The sequence below is a fragment of the Eufriesea mexicana genome, unplaced genomic scaffold, assembly GCF_001483705.2.
Source record: "Eufriesea mexicana isolate 0111107269 unplaced genomic scaffold, ASM148370v2 scaffold1808, whole genome shotgun sequence".
Taxonomy (NCBI): Eukaryota; Metazoa; Arthropoda; class Insecta; order Hymenoptera; family Apidae; genus Eufriesea; species Eufriesea mexicana.
In genome coordinates, this window is record NW_016909925.1 from 473,000 (window position 1) to 496,827 (window position 23,828).

The 23,828-nt window shown below is 43.4% G+C and overlaps 3 protein-coding genes across 4 annotated transcripts in view; 2 read left to right on the forward strand and 1 right to left on the reverse strand.

Moving 5' to 3' along the window:
- botv (tripeptidyl-peptidase 2) overlaps positions 1 to 9,585 on the forward strand; it is an 18,806-nt gene extending 9,221 nt beyond the window's left edge. The window contains exons 18-27 of the mRNA XM_017902370.1: positions 878 to 1,116; positions 1,427 to 1,495; positions 6,341 to 6,881; positions 6,947 to 7,788; positions 7,853 to 8,068; positions 8,139 to 8,349; positions 8,408 to 8,664; positions 8,757 to 9,161; positions 9,253 to 9,357; positions 9,481 to 9,585. Of these exons, the coding sequence (XP_017757859.1) occupies positions 878 to 1,116; positions 1,427 to 1,495; positions 6,341 to 6,881; positions 6,947 to 7,788; positions 7,853 to 8,068; positions 8,139 to 8,349; positions 8,408 to 8,664; positions 8,757 to 9,161; positions 9,253 to 9,357; positions 9,481 to 9,585 (2,990 nt within the window). The remainder of the gene's footprint in view (positions 1 to 877; positions 1,117 to 1,426; positions 1,496 to 6,340; positions 6,882 to 6,946; positions 7,789 to 7,852; positions 8,069 to 8,138; positions 8,350 to 8,407; positions 8,665 to 8,756; positions 9,162 to 9,252; positions 9,358 to 9,480) is intronic.
- Positions 2,907 to 5,214, reverse strand: SCCRO (defective in cullin neddylation 1 domain containing SCCRO). 2 transcript variants are annotated; one of them, XM_017902369.1, is made up of 5 exons: positions 5,139 to 5,214; positions 4,407 to 4,620; positions 4,141 to 4,309; positions 3,829 to 4,042; positions 2,907 to 3,704 (listed from the first exon to the last, which is right to left on the reverse strand). In XM_017902369.1, the coding sequence occupies exons 1-5, from the start codon at positions 5,139 to 5,141 to the stop codon at positions 3,540 to 3,542; spliced, it is 765 nt and encodes a 254-aa protein (XP_017757858.1). In that variant the 5' UTR covers positions 5,142 to 5,214; the 3' UTR covers positions 2,907 to 3,539. The 2 variants fall into 2 exon arrangements, with proteins under 2 accessions (XP_017757858.1, XP_017757857.1); XM_017902368.1 differs by having other exon boundaries at positions 4,392 to 4,620.
- A 5,331-nt stretch (positions 9,586 to 14,916) lies between the features above and the next one.
- The window catches only part of Rim (Rab3 interacting molecule), a 59,881-nt gene continuing 50,969 nt past the window's right edge, over positions 14,917 to 23,828 (forward strand). The window contains exons 1-2 of the mRNA XM_017902378.1: positions 14,917 to 15,026; positions 19,850 to 20,054. Coding sequence (XP_017757867.1) covers positions 14,917 to 15,026; positions 19,850 to 20,054 — 315 coding nt within the window. The remainder of the gene's footprint in view (positions 15,027 to 19,849; positions 20,055 to 23,828) is intronic.

The following is a 23,828-nucleotide window of genomic DNA, read 5'->3' on the forward strand; positions in this document are numbered from 1 at the left end:
TTGGGTAACTTTCTCTTCTTCCCCTAGAACATTCGAGAACAGGAACATATGTTTATTTTTCGTATGACCGTGTATTTCGTGAATTTTTTAGGACCGTGGAATTAATTTTTGGCTCACGATGCATAGGCACATATAATGCGCACACGCGCGCGCGCGTGTGGTAAACGAACTTTATTGATAAGAATTGAAAAAAAATAAAGCATATTTTATGGTCGTATCCAAACATTATTGTATCATTTTATAACCGATTGATCGGTTAGTGCTTTGATTTGTAGTCAATCGATCGACTTTGTCGGTTGCAACAAAAAATGTTGCCCCCTTCCGTTATATGTCACTTTTCGACCCCAAATAATGCACATATAAAGCGGGAATATTGTATGTACAGATTTTCTAAAAAGAAATACAATACTTTATTTTCGAAAAAAAAGTTACGGATACATTAAGACCTTAATGTTTTTTAAAAGTACTAAGGTGTGTCAATATATTGCATTGTAACTTTTGTAATTTGATTTGCGTGAATTTAGAAACAATTTTTTTGCTCAACCAGCTTCATGGCTCTTAATATTCGGAACATTAAATTTTTTGTAAGAATATAGTAATTTAACACAAAAAAAATTTTTTCATACGTAAAATTTACAAGTAATAAATAACTCATCAACCGAAAGTTGCCCAAATAGTTATGTCCTCATTGTTATTACACAATAATTCTTTCTATTCATATACAAAGGATTATTTCGAAAATAGCGTAATAATACTTTGGTATAATAAACAATTTTCACAAAGTCAATTTCCTCCAGGACAAACAAGTAAAAGGGACATCATCTCGCTTATTTCAAAATCATTATTCCAAATATGATATATAACCTTCCTATTCTAGTTAGCACAGCATGTACTCTTATCTGCCTTCTTGTTGCTCAACGAATATCTCGAACAAGATTGTTGATATACAATGTAGATAAGTCTCCTGAACTTATTGTTATCATAGCTGAAGCTATTATAGAGGGTAATACAATTCATGCATGTATTATTAAAAAAGGGTTAGTTTCTGATCCCTGTCTTAGTACAGAAGAGGCACTAAAACTTGGAGGCAAAAGCTTAAATCTGTTGAAAGAATGGGTACAAATTAGATTTACATTTTGTCATTTCTCTTTCTTTCAAATTTCTTCACTTGTTAACATTGGGTTATCTAAAACATATTAATTGCATTATAGAAATTTAAAATATTCCATGAAAGAATTCAAAGTTTATATCAGCACATAAATAATTTTTTACATGAATGGTATTTAGCACCAAAGTCAATGAATTTATTTATGCTACTTATTACCTGTGGGCGTACAGTACTATTTATATTTCAAGAAAAAACTTATATGGTAAAAAGCTTAGTTAAGTCTGCAAAAATTGTGTTACATAAAACTTTTATCTATAGGTAACATTTTTTGACTCTCATAGTCATAGTACAAATGCAAATCCAAATCGAGGATTAGTTATTGCACAGGTAAGAATTTATAATTATACATTATAAAATCAATATTTAATAAACATTGCAATATTTCACATTTGTAAGTGTTAGCAATGCATTTTCAATTAATAGTAAAAGAATAATGTAGACAGGTATGGACAAGTTGGAAGATTTATGCAATTGGTACACAAAGGATATATTAAAGATATATTATAATAGAGAAGCAAAGTCATATGAGCTAGCATTTCTATATCCATGCAATTCATTACATTATGGAGGGAATTCATTATGCAAATGTGACAATTATTTCAGAAAATAATAATAATAATTTAGTAGAATAACTTTTACTTTTCAAGTATGCATATGTAAATATTTTAAAATCTATACAAATACACGAAAAAAAAAGTAAAACTTATATTGCAGTTAAAAATACTATATTTGAAAGTAATTATTGTGATGTAATGATATGGAAGTTTTTATTTAATTAGACATACTATGTAGATTAAGACTGACAGATTTATTTACATTATGTACAATTTTTTCCTAAAACTATTACAATTTGTTAGTGTCCACGCAATGCATAAACTATTAAAAAAATAACATAGTTTAAATTTGAAAATTGTGATGTACATTTTCCGTGTATTCTTTTTCTGCATTGCGCAAACATTTCTGACAATATTTTTCTGGACTCTCCCCTTTATATTGTATGCATATGTCAGAATCTTTGTCATTTTATCTATTTTAACATCTTTATAAAATATAATCCAAAATTTCTGGACGACGTATTTTTTATATTGCTAATTCTCTACTTTGCACCTTTCAATGTTAATATACCTAAATGGATATAATGTTCGGATTCCTTAACTGTTAACCATGAAGTTGCAGAGATATATATTTCTTTACATTATGTTCCTTTAATCTCTTTGCATCATATATAAATTAAAGTGATTAGTAGTCTTGAAAATTCGTGTATTGTACTAAGCTACAGAAGCATTAATCACACATTGCATTGTAAAGAAGGAAGAAAACATAAAACTTAAAATGTTATTAATAGTTTTAACACTTTGTAGTACAAACAAAAAATTTGTTATGAGGATTAAATCTGTTTTTATCAGTTGCTCGCTTATTTAATAATTTGATGTAATTAATTTGTATTCAACTTGTCAGTTTTAAAATCAATATCTATGATTGTATGATATTATAAAAAAATATATTTAATCTGCAATAATTATAAATGAAACCCATAATTTAAACTTGTAAAAAATTCTTAATTTATTTTCCCTAACATCTATTATACCTCAGAATTACAATATAAATATTACTCTTTACTAATAAAACAGAAACAAATCTTTTTCTGTCATCATTTAAATTGATGATTGTAAAAAAGATAAGTATACCAGTGCCGAAATAGCATTACGTTTAAAATACAGATTTTTCTTTCTGTGTGTGTGTTTTTTCTATTTTTTTTTTTCCTTTTTTTTGTATGTATATTACAAGTGTTCTGTAGAGTATCATAAAATTTATTTAATAACAATTTTTAACAACGCAATTTCTAGAAATTACTATCTACAAAAAGGTATAAACGAATCTTATGATTTCTCCTTTTTGAAGCCAAATTCGTGCAAAGGAACACAGTCAGCGATTTCTTCAGATGTTTGCAAATACCGTCGGTAGTTGAGCAACATTTTTCACTGTCATTGTTTTCTTAAACAAACTGATTATACATCAGATTACTTTGTACAGACAAATGCATAATAATGCGATTCTTATGTAAAACTTTAATAGTTATATAATGTGGGATTAAATGAAACAGAATCTCTAATTTAATATGAAATTAACTTATTGTTGACGAGCAATAATTTTTTCGTTATATAAATTTGTTTACATTACAGAATTGTTATACATTAGATTGATCCTAACAATTATAATACTCCTGCCTCATTATCATATAATCTGTACACAAAGTAAAATGATGCTCTATCAGAAAAATATGATCAAGTATCACTTGAAGAATATACGATTTTATAAATGAATAAATAAAGCTTTTTTTATATGAAGTTAAAAATGTAACAAAAAGATGTTAGAGGGACTGACGAATACGGGGCTGTGCCCATTCTACAAAATCATCTATTAGTACAGGCCAGGCTCCCTCTTCATCATAATTACTCATATCAGGGTTGATCATGAGTGCAAAGTCTAATAATAAATTCCACGTATCTTTTGGAATCGACCTCTTATGGTGTTCCTAAAAAATAGTGTTAGCTATTTTGTATCATAATTTACCTAGCCAATACTTAAGCCTTCATTTTTTAGGCTTGATTAATATTTACATTGTAAGAAAAGAAATTCATATACTTTAGATAGCTTACCTGTAAAAATTGACACCATAAAGGGAGGAACTTAAATTTATCATCTAATACGATATTCCAATAAGCAATTGCCATATCAAGATCCAAACCCTTTTGTCCTGGATTTTTTGCATAATTAAACGTAAATTGATAAAAGTCTTTAAATTTTTGAGGATCCCTCAATTCACTTTCTAAACTACTTAAACAGGCTTTTAATTTATCTATACTGTCCACACTAAAAAGATAATTTCAATGAACTGTATTAAAATAATATATATATAACAGAGCCTGTTTTTTTCTTCTATAAAAAGAAGATTAAAAAATGTTTGTTACCCTAGGTCTGTCATTCCACTCATAAATTCATCTTTAGTAAATTCACATTGTGTTTCTGCTCTAAATTTCCATGCAATGATTAATACTAATTTACTTTCAGGGCTTAAATCCAAATCATCCAAGAATTTCATGATTCCATCTGCTGTTATCTTGTCAGGTTCATTTGGATCTATTTCAATTGAGATAGAATATGCAAATATCAGAGGCATATTCTTCATTTTATACATGCTTACTTATTACACATTATCTACCTTTCATAGAGTTACCTTGATATCGACTAAATAATATGTCTAGTTTTTTTTTATCTATTGTATTTTTTGGTTCTTTACAATATGCCTCAGGATTTTGAAAATAATTATCACTTGCCAAGTCTAGCTTCCAATCATTTTGTGTTAGACAATATATTGCAGTTTGTTCTCCAGTATGTGTAAATGAAATGAATTTTTTCACTTTGTCTCTCTGTGAGAACTTTAACTTATGCTGCAACAAAAATTAAATACATTATTACTGATTCTAAAGATTAAAATAGACGAAATTAGAATTACTTTTCCATTATACATCATTGAACATCATATTAAATGAAACACATATGTATGCACTATGATGTTACAGACTTTCCTTTTTATTTATAACACTGAAATTAACTTCGAAGAAAATGTATAAACAAAGATTTTATTGCTTGTACAACAGTTGCTGTTAATACTGCGAATATCGTTTTATTAAAAATATGAGTAAATTTTTTAATTCCTAAATAACAATACGACTTATTGCAATAAAGAGTTCATGTATTATCCTGCAATGACGTTAGGCACAAGGTACGCCACAAAATTGATTTGTATTTAGTGCAAAAGGGAACATTAACGTTGACTCATGATAGGTTATTTTAACATGTTTAATACACTGTCGCGCACGTATAAGTGGAAATATAATTTTTTTAATCAAATAAAACTGTGGAGATCGTTGAATTAACGTAATCCATAAATTTGTTCAGAGCTCACCATTTTAGCTAATTTTAGGCCCCCGAAAGCCAAAATATTATTTCCTTTGCACTACACTTGACATGAACATGCGCATGTTCTGTGAAGGTCCTGAGAAATGCAAATACACCAAGAAGACTATAAAGCAATGCCACCAGACGTTACCAAAGGAAAGCAACCTCGAGAACAATGTCGCGGGTTATTTAAAAGATTTACATTTAATTTGTTAAACACATATTATAACACAATAAAATAAAAAATTATCAAAAACACCATGTGATTAAGTTTTACGTCGGGTGGCATCGGTGCAAAATCTTTCCTTTTCGTGTTTTGTGAAAATTAGGATGTCGAAGTCTTCATGAAATAACAACAAAACGCTATCGTAAATATTGGCCCACGCAAATAAATGCATACATGAAGTTACAAGAACGTGTATACGTCAAAGAGCGAATAAATAAGTTTGAATTAATAAAAAAAGAACAACATTAATATTGAAATCGTTTTTGAATTGTCGACTCAATGTGATTCTTCGATTGGATACCTTATTGTTGTGATTTTGACAATTCTCCCACTGCATTTTATGTGAATTATTTTTTATATGAAATGTATATAAACTAAAATGTACTTCGTAAACTTTTTGTAATAATATTAATGATTCATCGGTAACGACACTAGTTACATTTTTAGAAAAATGTAAAAGAAAAATAGTTTCTTGTTAGGTTATTGATCAATAATGTCAACAAAAATTCCACAATTATTATGTTCTTGGTAAGAAATATGTACATTCTTTAATATTATGATTCTATTACTAAAAAGGATGTAATGATATAAAAATATTTTGTTTGAAATAAAATAGTTGGATGTAAGACTGTTTTTTATAACCATATTTGTTCTGTATTGGCAGGAATTTGTCAGACAATTACAAAATAAATTCATCAATTTGAAATTTAAATGGACATGAATGATAATCTATAACATGATGGGGGGAAGTATATTTGAAATACTTCCATTGTACCATCAAAATGGAAGTGGCAGAGAAATTTGTCATTGGATGACACATATCAAATTATCTAAAATTTTAATGTTAACATCTGCTGTTTTATTCATTGTACCATTATTTACTCACTATTATTTATCAAAGGTATTATTTTTGGTTGTAAATACTTCCACAAAGATATCATAAATAACTAATTAATTTAAAATCCTAAATTTTATATTTTTAGGTAGAATCTGATTCGCCAGATAAAGATATTTATCGTACATATTCCACACTGGAAGCTTTTGAAGATTTTACTGCTATGAAAGCTTCTCAGTTGAAGATGCGAATAGAGGAGATGTTGCGCATTAAAGTTTCTGTAAATAATGAGCTCAGAGATCTGAGTGCAAAGAGACAACGACTTCAAGTTGAAGTTAGTAGTTTAACTCAAAAAATTGATGAATTAAAACAAGAATTATTGCACCAACAAACAGATCTTGATAGATTAAAGATCAGTGTTGAACAAGCACAAGTAGCTCAGAGAGAAGCAGTGGAAAGAAACACACCAGAACTAGCACCACCTAAGCGTATATTAATGGATTCTGTTCCTGTGGTATTACCTAGTACATTACCACATTTATGTAGAATGTACAATTGTTTTGATCATAGTCGGTGTGCATTAACTAGTGGTTTCCCAGTGTATTTGTATGATCCTGATCAGTATTCTGTAATAAGTCCTGGCTGGGATATTGATGGATTTTTGAAGACTACTATTAAACAAACATTAGGTACGCACTCGAATAATCATTTGTAATTATACTTTCAAATTAAATTTATATTTTTTACCTTACAGGATATAATCCACATCTTACTGTGAATGCAGCTGAAGCTTGTATATATATAGTACTTATAGGGGAAGCTCTCTCTACTCAACAAAAAATAGACAAGAAATTTCGTAAACCTATAGATGTAAAAAAGTTACATGCACTTCCATATTGGGGTGGGGATGGCAGAAATCATATTTTGTTAAACCTAGCGCGTAGAGACCTCTCCGTAGAATCTGGGGATATTTTCAGTGGAGTAGATACTGGAAGAGCTATAATAGTACAATCTACATTCTATAGAAATCAATTTCGCGAAGGTTTCGATTTAGTTGTCCCGCCCATTTTAGGACCTCCGGGTGGCGATGTGTGGCAAGAATGTGCCCAAATGTTGCCAGCGAGAAGAAAATATTTATTATCTTTCCAAGGAGAAATGAGATCTTCACGAATCACAACCATGACACCTCAAAGTGACGATGCAGATATAGATATGGAAAGGCTAATAGTCGATGAGAATAATTTGGATGCTTTCATTATTCAGCATCTTAAAGATATGAGTACAGGATTAACTTTGGATAAATTTTTCATTCAGTTTGAGTGTATACCAGCATCCGAGGAGAAAAATTTATTAGAAATACTTGATTGGTCTCTGTGTGGAACTGATTCCTCAAGGAAAGCTATATTGAAAGAGTCTACATTTGCTCTAATTCTAGCTCCTAGCAATGCATCATTTGTAACCACTTCATCTATGCAGGCTAGATTATACGAAGCATTACGATCGGGCTCTATTCCTGTCTTTTTAGGCGGTGATCAAATTTTATTGAGTTACAGTGAAGTTATTAGTTGGCGCCGAGCAGCTATCTTTTTGCCGAAGGTAAGAGTACAATATCTTTAATGTGATATCGTTTTATAATCGTTGGATATGTTTTGGATCTTAGGCCAGAGTAACGGAAATGCACTTTCTATTACGTGCGGTCCTCGACACTGATCTTTTAAGTATGCGTAGACAGGGTAGATTAATATGGGAACGTTATTTGAGCACTGCTCAAGGTGCAGTAGATACCATTGTAGCTGTAATTAGAGATCGACTTGGCATACCACCTTTGCCAGCACCCCAAACTGCCAGTCCAAGTGTCTTTAACGAAAGCTTTGTGGTAAATGTTATAATATACAAACAAGTTGTATTTCCTCACGCGATGTATAATAATATGGTGCTTTTTCTAGTCTTTAAAATCTGATACTATTATCGCCGAGCCGGAGGCAGAAGAAAGTTTAGGGCCTTTAGAACCACCTTATCCATCCCCTGCTTTTAAAAGAAATTATACTACAATGTTGCTTCAAGGACATGAAATTTGGAATGATTGGTTGGATCCGTTTTATTTGTACCCACAGTTACCATTTGATACCGTCCTTCCTAGCGACGCAAAGTTTCTTGGTGAGTAAATTTAATTTTTCACCAGCAAAGATTTTACTTGACAAATTACAAATTAAAGGTTCCGAAGTGGGGTTCAGACCAATTGGCAAAGGTGCTGGAGGCGCGGGTAAAGAATTTAGCGAAGCTTTAGGCGGAAATTATCCAAGAGAACAATTTACAATCGTGATGTTAACATATGAACGAGAGCAAGTTTTTATAAATTCTTTGGCTCGGCTGTATGGGTTGCCGTATTTAAATAAAGTTTTGGTAGTGTGGAATAGTCCAAAGCCACCTACGGAGGACTTAAAATGGCCCGATATTGGAGTTCCAATTCACGTAAGTTCTTTTTATTGGTACCGTTGCACGATAATTGGTTACCTTGTGAATTATAATCGAAGCGGGTAACATTTTCTTTCCTTTTCATACAGGTAATAAAAGCCCCGAGGAACAGTTTAAATAACAGATTTCTCCCATTTGATGCTATCGAAACGGAAGCTGTCCTTTCGGTAGACGATGATGCTCATTTGCGACACGATGAAATTATGTTTGGATTTAGGGTATGGCGAGAACACCGAGACCGTGTGGTTGGATTTCCTGGTCGCTTTCATGCATGGGACCAAAATTATCACAATGCTTGGAATTATAATTCTAATTACTCTTGCGAATTATCAATGGTTTTGACTGGTGCTGCATTCATTCATAAACATTACACATATCTTTATACACATTGGTTACCGCAAGCAATACGAGATAAGGTTGACGAATACATGAACTGCGAGGATATTGCTATGAATTTTCTGATATCGCATCTGACCAGAAAGCCGCCTGTTAAGGTAAATTTAATATGCGTCAAATTCATTCGTTTAAATCGAATACGCTTTTAATATCCAGGTCAATATTCTAATTCCTTTTTCTCGGTTTCAGGTTACATCACGTTGGACCTTTAGATGTCCAGGTTGTCCAGTTTCTCTCTCAGAAGATGATACACATTTTCAAGAAAGACACAAATGCATCAATTTTTTCTCTCAGGTACGTGAATTTTGTTATTTCTGTATTAAGTCTTCCATATAGCGTTCTTAACGTATCTTCGAAAATAAAGAAAACAATACAGTTGAATGGATGTTTTATCAGTTGAAATTATAATAATTTCAGGTTTTTGGATATATGCCTCTCTTAAATACTCAATATCGCGCAGACTCGATATTGTTTAAGACGAGAATTCCACACGATAAACAAAAATGTTTTAAATTTATATAAAAGAAAAAAAAAAAAAAAAAGAAAGAACCGATAGAAATATTCAGTAAACATCACTTGATAGAATTTACATGGTTTTGATAACATTTTGACTGAATTTCCTATAAAGTATATCAACGCGTAAAGCAAATATCGTAGAATTTTTTATTGTCCTCACTTTTTTATTGTACCTTTTTTTATCGATGTATACATTGATTGAGTGAAATGCACATTCAAGTAAAAATGATGGAAGATCGTCAACTGCATAGATATATTATAACGAATATAGAACATAGTGCAAACTCTTTTTACGTCGTTGTACACGTAACTTATATCGTACCGATTTTAACGATTTACGATGAAACGTAATAAATTCATTTACGAAGCAGAGTTAATTTTTACGATGCACGAAATAGGATGGGAAATACAAAAAATATCGAAGATGTATACGATACGTATATATATATATATATCAAAAGTCCTATAAGATCGAGTTAAAATGCATCTGTCCTAATTTATTCGAGGCACAGCCTCTTACTCTTCAATGATTATCGTTACGTACGATTTGCACAATAATCTTATTTGTATATAACGACAGTGTGAACTAGGCTGTCTCGGAATTATGCTTATCGAAATAATGTAAATAGCAATACAATAAAGTGGAAATAACTAAATGTTAATGGGCGTTGTAGCAGTGTACTGCCGGAAGAATACGAAAACGTGTTCGAAATTGAGAAAAAGTGCTCCTTCTACTAGAAAATCGATGAAAACTGGTTGCTGATGTAAACGTATAATTACCGCATCAATTTCTTTCGCAGATTTCGCTTGCCGCTTATTTTTACATTACTCCCCGATAATACTTTAACTATTGCGTATAATTTAACTTTAATGTGCCAAATCCCTAACGTTCGCATACGAGCTTACCTATAAGTTAGCCCTCTATCCAGATATTAGTTTCTATTCGAATAATACTCGTAACGAATTATTTGTCAATGTATGTATCGCACATCGTTTAAGCTTATATCGTTTGTGGTACCTCAAACGTTGCAATTACTGCGAAACACGATACATGTAAAACCGATTTTGTAAATTCGATTTTACATCGAATCCTACACACAGTTTAATTGTAATCTCAACCTGAATCGAGTTCAGGCACACGTGCAAGAAAATAAATATATATATTATTTATGATTGTACACCGAGATCCATTTATTTTACGATACTCGACGGTACTTCGATTTCGATCTTTGCTTATCAAGCACGTACAATTCGATATTTTTGGCTCTGCTCCAGATGTCATTAATCACGCGTATCCGAATATCGTACACGGTAAAAACAGATACACGAAACAGGTTGATAGGATCTACTAATTTTAAGTCGATGGCCGCTGGGCAGTCGATTTCAACGTCGCCCTTGATCGACCGAAATTTAACACGTGTGTCACGAATATCCGACCGAATTTCCTATTTCATCCGTGCAAAGTACTCGGCAAATCCGAGTACCAAGTTGATCCGATAACATCGACTACCTATTAAATTGTACAATAAACGAAAATATTGCGCTATGTTACAACTTAAGACAGTAGTCATCGCCGCGAGTCGTCAGCCGCGCCAGTAGTACTAACACGTCCCACATCAGACGCTCGCCGACTACGAGCGCAGCGACAACGAATTTCTTATTCCAGCGACGAGTTTATTCGCTACTCGGTTGCTTATCCATCAGAAAATTCATCGCACGAAACGTGCAAGTGCTCGCATATTACCGTAACCGTCTCATCTCGGAAGAAGCTTCCGAATAATCGTCTGCAAGAGAGAAAGAGAGAGAGAGAGAGAGAGAGAGAGAGAGAGAGAGACTGCTGCGACTCGACGACGCGAATGGCGAGCGGAAAAATTTATACTTTCCCGGGTTAGAGTGGTGATCGTGACGCGTTCGATGGCGTTCGAATTCACCGCCAGAACGGCAAAAGTAACACCGTTGCGGCGGTGAACCCCATTGGCCTAGGGTGCGATCAATACCAGGTTTTCCATGACGTAAGTACGGCCTGTGGTCCTTATTGGTTCGGACATACGCCGCATCCCATTATTTATTAAGACCGCATGAATGGACGTTTTTCAACGATCAACTGGACGAAAGCCCTTTTGCCAGGCACCGCCGTACGCGGGGAAATAGGTGCAGGGAAGGCAGGAAGCTCGCGTACGTGGCTGTAAAATCTACAGTGGAAGTGGCCGCGAGCGACAGACGTCCTTTCGGGACGCGTTTCTGCCTCCCCACCTTGGTCTGGCACATGCACGGGAAGAAAGCGGAATTCGTGCGGGCCGGGTGGTGGTCCCGAATGGACAAACACGCAGGGGAGGGGGCGTGAGTGGTTCGCGCAACTGCGGTCGTACACAAGTACGAGCCGAAGGAGGGTGTCCTCCGCGGTGAAAGGTCTCGGTGGTTCGACTCGGTTCCCGTTTTTTCATGGACGACAGCGAACGGAACCGAGAAGCGTCGGTTGGTCGTCGGTCGGTGGTCGGTTGGACGCGCGATTTCGACGCCAGAATCCTAACAGGAAGTCGATTCGCGGCCGGAAATTAGCCCCCTTCGCGGAGACCGGTTTTCTCGTTTCAGCCCGTTGCGGAGAGGGTTGGCAAGAGGTGCAGGCGGTGCCGTGCGCGAGCCAAGCGGAGACAGAGAGAGAGAGAGAGAGAGAGTGAGAGAGAGAGAGAGAGAGTCGGAAGGGATGATAGAGGGTGGAGGGAAAGGGGCGAGCGAGATAGAAGCGGATAGAGCCGGGTAGAGGGAGAAAGATGTAGGCGATCGGCGGGAGAAGGGGTGAAAGGGAGAGAGAGAGAGAGAAAAGGAGGAGGAGAAGATAGAGGGAGAAAGAGAGATCGAGCCGTCAGTGGAGTAGTACCAATCGCGGAGCGTTGGCGGACATAAGCGCGCTAGGGGTGTGGAATAAGCTCATTCGTGTGTTGTTCTAGTGTCGAGCGTTAGCGAGAAGGGAAACGCTGAGACACGGAAGTGAGAGAATATCCGTTCGCTTCGCCATTCGCCGTTACAAGCGATTCTCGACGACGCCGTTACTAACGTGTACTCGCGTGTGTAATCAGTGCGAGCAACGGTAAACTCGGAGTCAAACGCAGACCGTCAGCCGTGATAACACCGTAAGTGGTCGCTTTACACCGACGAGCAACGGAACGGGGAAAGAGAATCCATATTTCCGTGGGGATATTCGCGATAGAGCGAACAGCTGACAACGCGAGCTGCTAATCCGTTCGAACGCGAGTCGAAAACGTCGCGAAGAACAGCCGGTCAGCTGAGAAAACGGCTCTCGTGGGTGTGGAACAATCCGGTCTAGGGCGATTGATTGTGTGGGTGTCGCGGTCGCTGCAGAGACGTCGAAGAGCGCCATCGTCGTCTCGGCCGCCACGTGAATCGCAAACACCGAGAGGAGAATACTTGTAGCGTTGAATATCGTCTGGAACCGAGGCATCGACATACGTGGCACGAACCCCTCCGAATAATCCAGGCTACATTACCGCGTACGCTGCCGTGTTCGAATTAACGCGTCTAGTGTCGCTTTTCTTCCGGAGGATTCGCCTACTCTCTCTCTCTCTCGGCTACGCTTGTGAAATTTCCTTCACCGCTCCGCCACGCTCCGGGCAAATTCGTCGATCAATTCTAACGTGATCCAACGCGACAGGTTAAGTTGCGTTTTTAACAGTTGGTAGAGAAACGGAGGAGAGGAAAGAAGAAAGAGAATTCCGAGGTTGAAGAGGAGAAAGATCCCGAGTACGAGCAGCGGGGATAGCCAGAGTGTGACCCGTTTCCCGTTCGAAATCGATGAAATTCCGAAAACGTTTCACAAAGGCCAGAAACATGACCACGTAGCCATTATTATCGTAGCGTTCCCGATTGGTCGCGCGGCCGTCAACGCGACACTTGGCTCGTGCTGAAACGCGGACTGGTCTCGTTTAAGCGGTGGCAGAAGCGTTCCACCTGCGCCCGCCGTGTATAGAATCGCGTATTCCCCTGCAAAGTTCAAGAACCTGGGCTTCGTGTGTACGGCAGAAACGAGTGCACCAACGGCACCCGTGACCCGTTTTCGTTTTCAATCGATGTACTCGTGAACTGGGCCGCTCGTCCGCTCGAAACCTCTATATCTCGCGAGGTGTTCGACCATCAAAACAGAGGAAACGGGGTAAACAAATCCCGAAGCGATCACGGTGTACGACACGACATCCACCGGATAGATAGATAGATAGATAGATAGATAGATAGATAAATAGATAGATAGATAGATAAATAGATAGATAGATAGATAGATAGATAGATAGATAGATAGATAGATAGAAAAGGGAAAGAAAACGAGAGAGGACGGGAAGAAGAAGAGGACAGGGTGAAAGAGAGCGAGAAAGGGAAAAGGAGAGAAAGAGGGGCAGAGCGAGGAAGAAAGAGAGAGTGAGAGAGAGAGAGAGAGAGAGAGAGAGAGAGCGAGAGAGAAGAATCGGAGCACGTTAGAGCAGCGAAGAGCGGGGGAGAGCAGTGCGCACATTCTAACCTCGCAGCCGCCATATCGAGGACGCGAGGAGGAAGCTCGTCGAAGGTCGCTTTCGAGGAACACCTGGGGACATCCCTCGTATCGTTCCATGCTGGCTTCGAGCGGAGAACTAGGAACGGGGACGGAAGAGAGAATGCGAGAACCTCCACACAGTCTGTGAAACATGATTTGTCATACAGATGCGGTCGCTGGTAATCGTACGACGAGAGATAACGACGACGAGGACGCCGACGGAGACGAGGATCACCGATCTAGCCAGCGTCGCGTCGATGCCTCGACGAATCTCGATGACGCTCGCATGAGAGGCAGCTTCGAGGCGTACGATAACGCGCGCACGAACAAGGCAGCCCGGTGTCGAGTGGCTTCCTCCTGTCCAGTCGAACGTCGGGCGAACGTGCTGGTCGTGGTCGACGGGCTTCCAACCTGCGTACCGATCGTCGCGGATCGTCGCGTGTGCTGCAACCGACAGCGTCAACGGCAGAGACAGCAACAACAGCGGCAGAAGCAACGATCAGCGGAAGATACGAAAGCACGAGCACGGCATAATCTCCGCTCGTCCAAGGCGTACCCGTGTTGTCGTGGCCAGCTGCGCCGATTACCAGGTGTCGGATGACTCCCCCCGTACGCTACAGCCTTCCCGTAGTCGTAGAAAGGACGCGATATCCCGTAGGAACGAGCGTTGTCGCGCGGCGAGCAATCCTCGTCGCGGTACCTCATCGGCGGCGTCGTCGGTGCTGCGCCGGCCCGCGCGTCGCGCTAAACTCCTCGCGATTAGACCTTCCCGTGCACGTTCCTATCTTACGTCCGTGATGGCGGCTGTACCTGATATGTCGCACCTCACCCCCGAGGAGAGGAGCACCATCGAGGAGGTTATAATAAGGCAGAAGCAGGAGGAGGAGAAGGAAAATGAGATTATGAGGTACGTCGCTTTTGCACCCTGTTTTTTCTACGATAACGATGCTGCCACTGCTGCCGATGCTCCTGCCTCGTGCACTATATGCTTCTTCTTTTGTCGCCAAACTTTTACCTTTTTCTCGCTTTTTCTCGTCTTCCTATTTATCGATCCTTACGATCGGCAGGCTATGAATCGTAGGAGGGTTGCACCAAGGCACGTAACGTTTGTGTTTACTTATGGAACAGCGTAATAAAAAAAGAAACGATGAACCAACCCTTTAGCCACCAAGGATGACTATAGTACGCAGGGTACTCGATTATTCGACTTTTTAGAACGGGGGTTAATTTTTTCTTCCTTTTTCGTTCTTCTTTCAAGCCGAAGCTGCTTTGAAAATCAGAAACCTAAAACGACTACTAAAGAACGTTGTCCCTGGCTTATCGTTCATAATTTCCCTTTTCCTTTCTTTTTTTTTTCTTCTTCATTCGCGTACCCATTCGGGACGTTAACGTTTACTTGGCGCTTTCGCGTGAAAATCGGATGCCTGTACACGGTACTGGAAATAAATAAACAAGCGCACTGGGTAGCAAGAGGGTATCGCGTCGACGAGTAGTATAAGGACTGAATGGTCGGACAGGCTAGGCAGAGCTACGAAATGTGACCGTGGACGGTCACGCGTTGTTGATCACAATTACTGAACGAACGAAACGATGTCCGATCGATCGAGTACGTGTATTTCTTCACCAGCAAATTGTCCCCTCCGATGCTTTCCGCCTATTTTCTCCGCTTACCTGCTCGTTAGTCCTTGACCGTTTTGTACCTATCGCATCTTCCCTATTTAGCTATTCATCGTCGCGGGGATGATTATCCCGTCGATTCCGAGACTCCGAGTCTCTCCGAGTCTCGAATGACAATTCGTTTCTCTCGGCCTCGGCAGGATCGATCATCTCGTCCGACCTGATAGAATCATCCGAAAAGCTCGCGCAAACTTTTCCTGCGTGAAGAAGCAGCAAACGAACGACAGTCGGAAAGTTTGCTTCGAAGCGCCGCAAGGAAGGAACGAAAACTGACCCTTTTAACGGCACAGCCTCGCACCTAGCGTTGCAAGAGGCAGCGGGTGACGGATGCGCCAGCAGCCTCATTCGCATGTAATTACGGTGCCAGAGTCGCAGCGAGGCGACGCCGAGGAAAATGGACGGCGTTCTTCGAGGAAGGCGTTTTATTGATAGGTTGTCGCTGATGGAAAACGGGAACGCGAGAAAGCAGTCGAGCGGGGAACAGAGACAGACCGACACACAGAGAGAAGGAGAGATAGAGAGATAGAGCGGGCGAGCGAGATAGGGGAGAGGGAGAGACAGGCAGACAGAGAGAAAGAGACAAAGAACAGGGTGAAAGAGGGGTGAATCGAGGGAGATAGAGCGAGAGGCAGGGAGAGGGGATGGACACCGAGAGAAAGGGAAGGAGCGAGAGAGTAATGAGGAAAGCGTGCTTCGCCATACCGATGCGAGATCATGTAATGTGGACGACAAGTACGTGTAGGGACAAGGCAGCAAGCCTTGACGTGGCTCGGTAACGAGCTGCTGTAGTTGCATAGGGTATGCATAGGGTATGCAGCTGCAGCCCGTGGATGGAGTGTGAAAGAGGCTGGCTGGATTGGCACGGTAAATTCTTGGATCCTGAAATACAGAGGCTGGCCCGCTCGCGGAAGGGCGGCGCGTTTCAGCGCGGACGCGACCACGCCGACGATGGCCAGCAGGTTTGCCGATGGTCATCGTGTCGCCTAGAACCACGCCGAACCCTTTCGCATCGCGGCGATAATTTTAGTCTCGACATGGACGATAGTCTCCCGTTGGCGCATCGGAAGGCGACTCGCGTAAAAATAGACGTAACCTTTTCCGTCCCCCCTGCTTTTAGGCTGGCGTTCGTGCGTGCAAATCGATGTAATTTGCTCGCGTAATTCGCCGCGGGTTGTTTCTTCGGCCACTACCAATTCCTCCTCTACCTTAACCGGTAACAACCCCGCTCTCTCGGTATCTCTGTTTTCTCTGTCTCTGCTACAGACATCGCGAGGCTCGCGCATAATAGGCGAGGTAAAGTTTGAGGCGTGAAAGAAGGAAGGGAGGAAAAAAAAAAAAATGAAGCGGATGCTCCAATGGACGGAAGTTTCGACGCGTCGCGCGAAGATCGGGGAGAGGGTGGGACTCTTTGTTCGAGCGAGGCACGTAGCCGGGGCGTCGTGTGAAAAGTCGCGTAGCGCGGATTTTGTGGGACGGAAAAGTCGCGCGTAAATCACGGGAGGTGTTCGTTAAGTAACCTACATTTCTGCGCTCGGTTCTCCGCCTTTGATCTGCTTCTCTCCCCCCCCCTTTGTCGCGGGAGAATATTTTTTTTCCTTCATTCCATTTTTTCTTTCCTTTTTTTCCTTTTTTTATTTTTCGCGTGACGACGGATAGATCGTGTCTCGGGGAAACGCGGCCGTGACGCGACTCGTCGCTCCAACTCGACCGACCGATCGTAGTCGCGTGTTCGCGAGTCGCGCGCGATTATTGGTAAAGCAATTAGAGTAACGTGGGCGGGTACACGTACATTCCGCATCCATGCGCGTGTTCGTGTACGTATACGTGCTTTGTGACATGCAGCCACGACCTTTGACTCGATCGGCAAACTCAAGATTTAGGTTACCGCCGCTCGCGACTGTTCCATGCAAATTTCCGCTCGAAACTCCATCGACTACCGGCGTGTGTATTTAATATAGGCGGTGCTTCCTCTTTGTGCCAGCGGTTACGTAGAAAGTAGATAACGATCGAAAGGAATTCGACGCGTTGCTTCCCCGTGTCTGTTTCCCGATGATCCAAGTTCGAACCCGCCGGTGCCAACAACCCTCGTGATTCCCAACTTTCATTCGTCCACGTACACGCGACCTAGAGACCGAAGGCTTCCGGACGTGAAGCCCCTAGCCTCGTGCCAAGTATTCCTGCCTCCTTCCTGCTCCCTCGTGCATTCGCGCTAACCTACTTGGCTTGCGAGTCCTGCCTGGTCCAGTCCCCCTGTCATCTTCATCCCCCGTGATTAGGCTGGTTAACGTTGTTTACGAACCCCCCGAAGAAACTCTCTCGCGATCGTCGAATCGTCCGCGAGTCGCAAAATACGCGTGCACGGGTTGCGAGCGTAGGAGAATTTGATCGCCTGGAGGAAAGACGCGGAAATGTTCTAAGCTAGCGGCTGGAATAAATCGATGACATCGGTCACATTCCATTCCAGTTCAATTACCTCAGCGATAAATTGACTTTCCCCCGGTATCAAAGCCTGGCCATTCCCTCGGCTGCAACCACTCGCAATCCTATCTTTCCGCCGCTAATCGAAGTGTCCCTTCGGTTCTTCCTTTTCCAAGACTTTCGCGAATGATCCTCCGCCGTTGCTGCGATTGAAATCGAAGACCTTAACAAAGTCCCTTTCCTCGAAGATCGTTTACCAGACCATTCACCGTGGTACGCGAGAAGAGCCGGGTAACGTATAGGGTTCGGCGGGAAGTGCATTTTTCATCGACCCCCCCCTATACTCTGCATCGGTCATGGCGATAAAAATGAAGTTTCCATGCCACCTGTTATCTCCTCCGCTTCTATCGACAGTCGCAGCTGTACTGCCGTTTATACGCTGCATAAACACCGGGACTATAGTCGACGTCTAGTTTTCCAAGCACGATAATAAGACGTTCGAGTGCGTTCGCACGGGGATTGGCGATTCCGCCTGGTTGAACGTTGCAACGAACGCTATCGCGTCTTTCATCCTCGTTCCTGGTATCTACGAGCAAGCTCTGCCCGATAGCAGCTACCCGGGAGAAGGTTCGAAAGCGAGGCGCGTTCACTGAAATCAGCCAGGTTGAATTCTCGGACGTCCGATGGCTGTTCCGGTCTCTTGGCTCTCGAAAGCCGTGCCGAGAGAGCTAAACGGGGCGAGGGCTAAAAACGTCGCGCTGCGAATTAGTTACGCGGCTGGAATTAAGTAGCTCTGCCTAAACGAAATCATAGCGAGGGCAGATAAAAGTGGAGCGACTCCGTGGTGGTGCAATTTGCAGAAAAATCTCGGCTCGACGAAGGACGACCGACGACAGACTGAATTTTAATGGCAGACTTGCGCTTCTCTTCCGTCCTGCGACCTGGCTCTCTGTCCCACCGAAACCCTCGAAATCGGGAATCCACGATCACCGGGGAATCAAACGACGACTTTGCTCGAGTCTCCCGAAGTCTTTTCTTCTCTGTTTCCCATCTCGAAACTCTCCGACGCGAGTATCCACCTCTAGCGCGGAGGTCTCGCTATCTCGAGGCTACTCGCTGCGACGAGGAGGACGATGAAGGGGTTGCTAGAACGCAACTGAGCACGTAGCTACACGTGCGTCTACATATTTATCGACACCGGTGAACCGTCTTCACTCGAGGCTGTTCTTTTTCCACCACTCCTCCTCGCATGCAGCGTTCGTTTGATGGGTTAGCCTGTAATTTGCATACGACGTCGACTGCCTCTAAACGCGTTCCCTCCCGTCTTATCTGCCCTCGCGATACAGCGTTAGTCTTTGAGAAACGTGGCGAAATTGCATCTCTTTTCCCATCTCCCTCTCTCTTTCTCTCTCTCTCTCTTTCAAGTCGATCGTACCGAGGAACTTTTATCGCAACCGAAAGAGAGCACTGGGTGTTCCGAACTACGGAATAAGTATCCTAAAGTTAGCGGAAGTGCCTCGAGTCTTGCACGTTCTTAGCGTCGATTTAGCAAACGAGATATACTCGCGGGATAGACCGTCGTGCTCTTCCATCCCGCTCGGAGAAATAATTCCTTTGTTGCGTTCTGGTTTGCAGACGGAAGCAAGACGAGGTGAAGATCCTCGAGGAAAGGATACGAGCCTGCTCGGAGAAACAGAAGAAGGCGGGAGTGGAGCTGCACGCCACGTGTCACATATGCCTGAAAACCAAGTTCGCCGACGGCGTCGGTCACATCTGCAACTACTGCAGCATCCGGTGCTGCGCACGCTGCGGCGGAAAGGTCACTCTACGGTCGAACAAGGTAGGGGCGAGATCGGAAAAGAAGCGGCAAGATATATCGTTAGGAGGAATCGAGCCCTCCTCGGGCTCCAGCGCGCTCTAATTCCCTCTGTTTTTCTTACTCGCTCGCGTTTCACGCTCCAACACGCTGCAGTCAGCTCGCGATTGACTGATTGGCCGCGCCAACTTCCCGTGCCCCGACACCCTGTCGTTGAACTTTACGCGGATGCATCGGTCCGACCACGCTCGCCTCGTACCACTGTTCGTTCCTTGGATCTTCGAGCGCGTTCCGCTGCAGTGGTACGATCGGCGATTTTCCCACCATCTCGGGTGCCGGCGTTCTCGAAGACGTTTCGCGGTTCGCTGGTGGAAAATTTAGAAACGATTCAGAGGGTGGTCGGATAATCCGCTATTTTTCTTTTAATTACGGAAGCCACTTAAATTTAGCGAACATCCACGCTTTGAGGGATCAGGAGTTTTATTTGTCGCCACGCCGGTCAGACTCGCGACCGAAAAAGATTCATTACCTAAATGAAGGGATCAAAGGAAATCCTTCTGTGACGGTGCATTCGGTACGCGAGCACCGGAAACGCCTTGCCGCTCGTGACATTTCAAGGTTCGCTCTTTTCACGCCGCTGCGAAATCCAAATAAATTCTTCCGATGCAGAAATATTTGAGTTCCCATCCCCTTGACCGTAGCGAGCGAATCGTTTAACTTTATCGGGGCACAGATCGAATCTCGCATCCGGATGGTTTAAAACGAAACGACGGAGGACTCCGTTGGAGACCTCGCGAGGAAACCGTGTCTGACGCTGAGGGTGCGCGAGGAACAACGTGTGGCAGCAGATCGATGAACGAGATCGGCGATCGTACACGCGAAGGTCCGCGACGGGCCGCGCGAATCGATGCTCGAATGGGCGTGAAAACCGGTCCGAAAAGCCGAGTCACTGGCTCGGCCCTGCTGATAACTCTGATCAATGGGATCTTGGGCGCGAATCTGTGCACCCGGAGGAACGGAAACGAGGCTACGATTGCCGACTCCTTCGAACTATTATCTCGCGCCTGTCGCTATACGTTTCCCTGAGCTACATTCGCAGTTGCACAATCTCGCCACCCTAAATAGGACGGCGACGGGAACTTGGTTGACTCGAGAAACGAGACCGTAATTCTTCGCACCCTTTCCCTCTCGGCGCCAGCGTCTGAAAAATTTTTACCCCCTCGAAGCAACGGAACGCGTCTATCCGACTAGATGGATAGATACGGACGATATTCTTGCCGGATAAAGAGAAGAGAGAGAGAGAGAGAGAGAGAGAGAGAGAAAGAGAGTCGCGGGAGGAAAGAGCGAGGAGAGGTTGAAAAATTAGACCCGTATAAATGGGGACTAGCAGTAGAGGCGGTTAATGGCGGAAGAAGGTCTCGTTCGCGCGTTATCGAAGATTCCAACGATTTCACGCAGTTCCAGCAGTCGGGACGACGGTGTTCGCGGAAAATTGGATCCGCGCCGCTGTGATTTATCGCTTTTCCAAGGCAGTCCATTTATTCCCTAAGCGTAGAGATCTCGAAACGCGTCGCGTGGTCGCGATTACCGCAGCCGGGGGTAGCCGGTGTTAAAAGTGCAGGCGATCAGTGCTGGAAATGTCAACTTCCTGGAAACAATTAAGAGCCGGTGGTATCGTAAAAGACGATAACCGGCGCGTATCGTCGCGCACGCTTGAAATACGTGGAAATAATTGACCTATAGCGAGGCTTTGCCCCTCTCTGCCCAGCCATACTCCCCGCCGCCCATCTCCGCGCTATACCAATTAACCCTTATCGCGGACGCGCGTGTGTGTAGCGTATGTGGGCGTAATGCCATCGCTAAATAGCCAGCCAGCGAATACGTTTTCCATTTATGCGCCGGTATTTCCCCGGCCGGGTCGCGCGACTTCGATAGGATTTTCATCAATGGGAATGAAATAGTGCCTACGGGCTCTGCTCGCGTTCCATGGCCCCTTTTCCCCAGCTTTTTATTTCGCGCCCCTCGCCTTTCAACCCGACACGCCCTCCGCGATATGCCACTCTCGTTTCACGCGAGATCGCTGATTCACCCGTCCAACGATCGTCATCGATGGCTCTCGTTGGATCTCATAATCATCCCCAGCTTCGACTCGGTCGCCAGCACTCGAAGGTTACTTTGCAACGAGTCGAAAAGGGATCCGCGAACGGGTCGAGTAACTCGATTAATAACACCCGTGCTCGAGCGAACGATTCTACGAGCCTGCCGCAGCTATTCCGCTCGGTGCTCGGCTCGCCCGCGGGGTAAAGGGTAATTTAACTCGGTTTTTGAATGCGGAGCATCCGGCAACCGGGAAATAAGAGCGACAACCGGCTGCACGTACGTTGGAGAGAATACACGCGCGCGCGTTTCAGCCGGCGAGCGGTACAATAATAGAGGCAGACGCGCGGAACTTCGGCTTACAACTTCCTGTAAGTTTATCGGTTTTCGTCGTACTTTCGCGCGGCTTAAGAAACCGAGGCTCGGCTATGCAGTCGGTTAAAGCGAGCCGGTGTTCCAACAGCGGAACAACAATTTGCCAGACTTTTGAAAATATTTAATCTTCGATTCACCGCGCTCGCTACTTCCCTCCTGGAGTGTATCCCCGAGCGTCCGTGGAGGCAATCGAAGGGTATCGGTCGATCGTTGCGGAGCTCGGAGCCGTTCGATAGGGCCGAAAATGTATGGGAGACGGGGAAAGAGAGCCCGTGGTACACGCGCGTGCCAGCGGTTCGTCCCGCGAACACGTACTCCCACAAGGGCGCCAGGGCCACACGCAAGTACGATGATAAACGTCACGGCGCGCGTTACGACATCATCGATCCGCTAGAACGGAACACGCTCGTACGTTTCCTCGCGCTGGAGGCCAGCCACGATACGCGAGGTTCGTTCAATTACACGAGCCCGGGCTTTTTCACCGGCGGGGTTCTTCGATTCGTCGGATCTCAGGGTCCGAGCGAACCCCACCCTTCTTCGTCTTTCCACGCTTGCCGGTCTTCCTGTAAACGGCGTTTCACCCGTTACCGATCTCGACTACTCGCGCGCCACCGGCTTTACGCCTTTCGTCTCCGCGTCGGCTCGACTTTCCTTTTTTCCGTTCCTCCGTCGTCGCCGTGGTTTCGTCTCTCTGCGTGGGAGAGCCTATGAATGGGGCGCGTCCCTGCGTGACGTCACGTTCCAGGGGTAGGGGGCTGGGGTCAGGAATGAAGCGCGGGGTGGACGAAGGTGTGGGTGGCGGTGGATGGATGTTGGGCGGCGTGCAGGGGGCGAAACGTGACGCAACATATTGATCTAAGTTTCGTAGGGAGGGTTACAGTCCACACGATGGGCCGGCGGGGACACGGAGGGACGGCGGGTTCGACGGGGGGCCGAGGAGATGGATCGGGAACTGGGATACAAGGTGGCCGGTAAATTTACGTTGTTCCTCGTTTCGACGTGGTCGCGGTCGTGTGTTTTTGGTGTGGCGGTGCCGCTGATCGAGGGGAAGGAGTGGCTTTCGAGCGGCCGCACGCGTGGGCGGCGGGGTGGCCGCGCGAGCAAGCGGGCCGAAGCGTACCGGTCGCCGGAGCGGTTGCATTTCTGTTAATGAAATTAACGCGGATCCCGTTAATTGAAACGATACGGAGCGTACGATGGGCGATAGTCGAAGGGGGAGAGGGTGTATCGGGTAACTGCCGGGCTCGTAGGGTTTCGGAATCGTTGCCGAAAGTCGGAAATAACTCGTTTGTCTCGCAAACGTGGCACGTTCGGCAGTCCGATCGG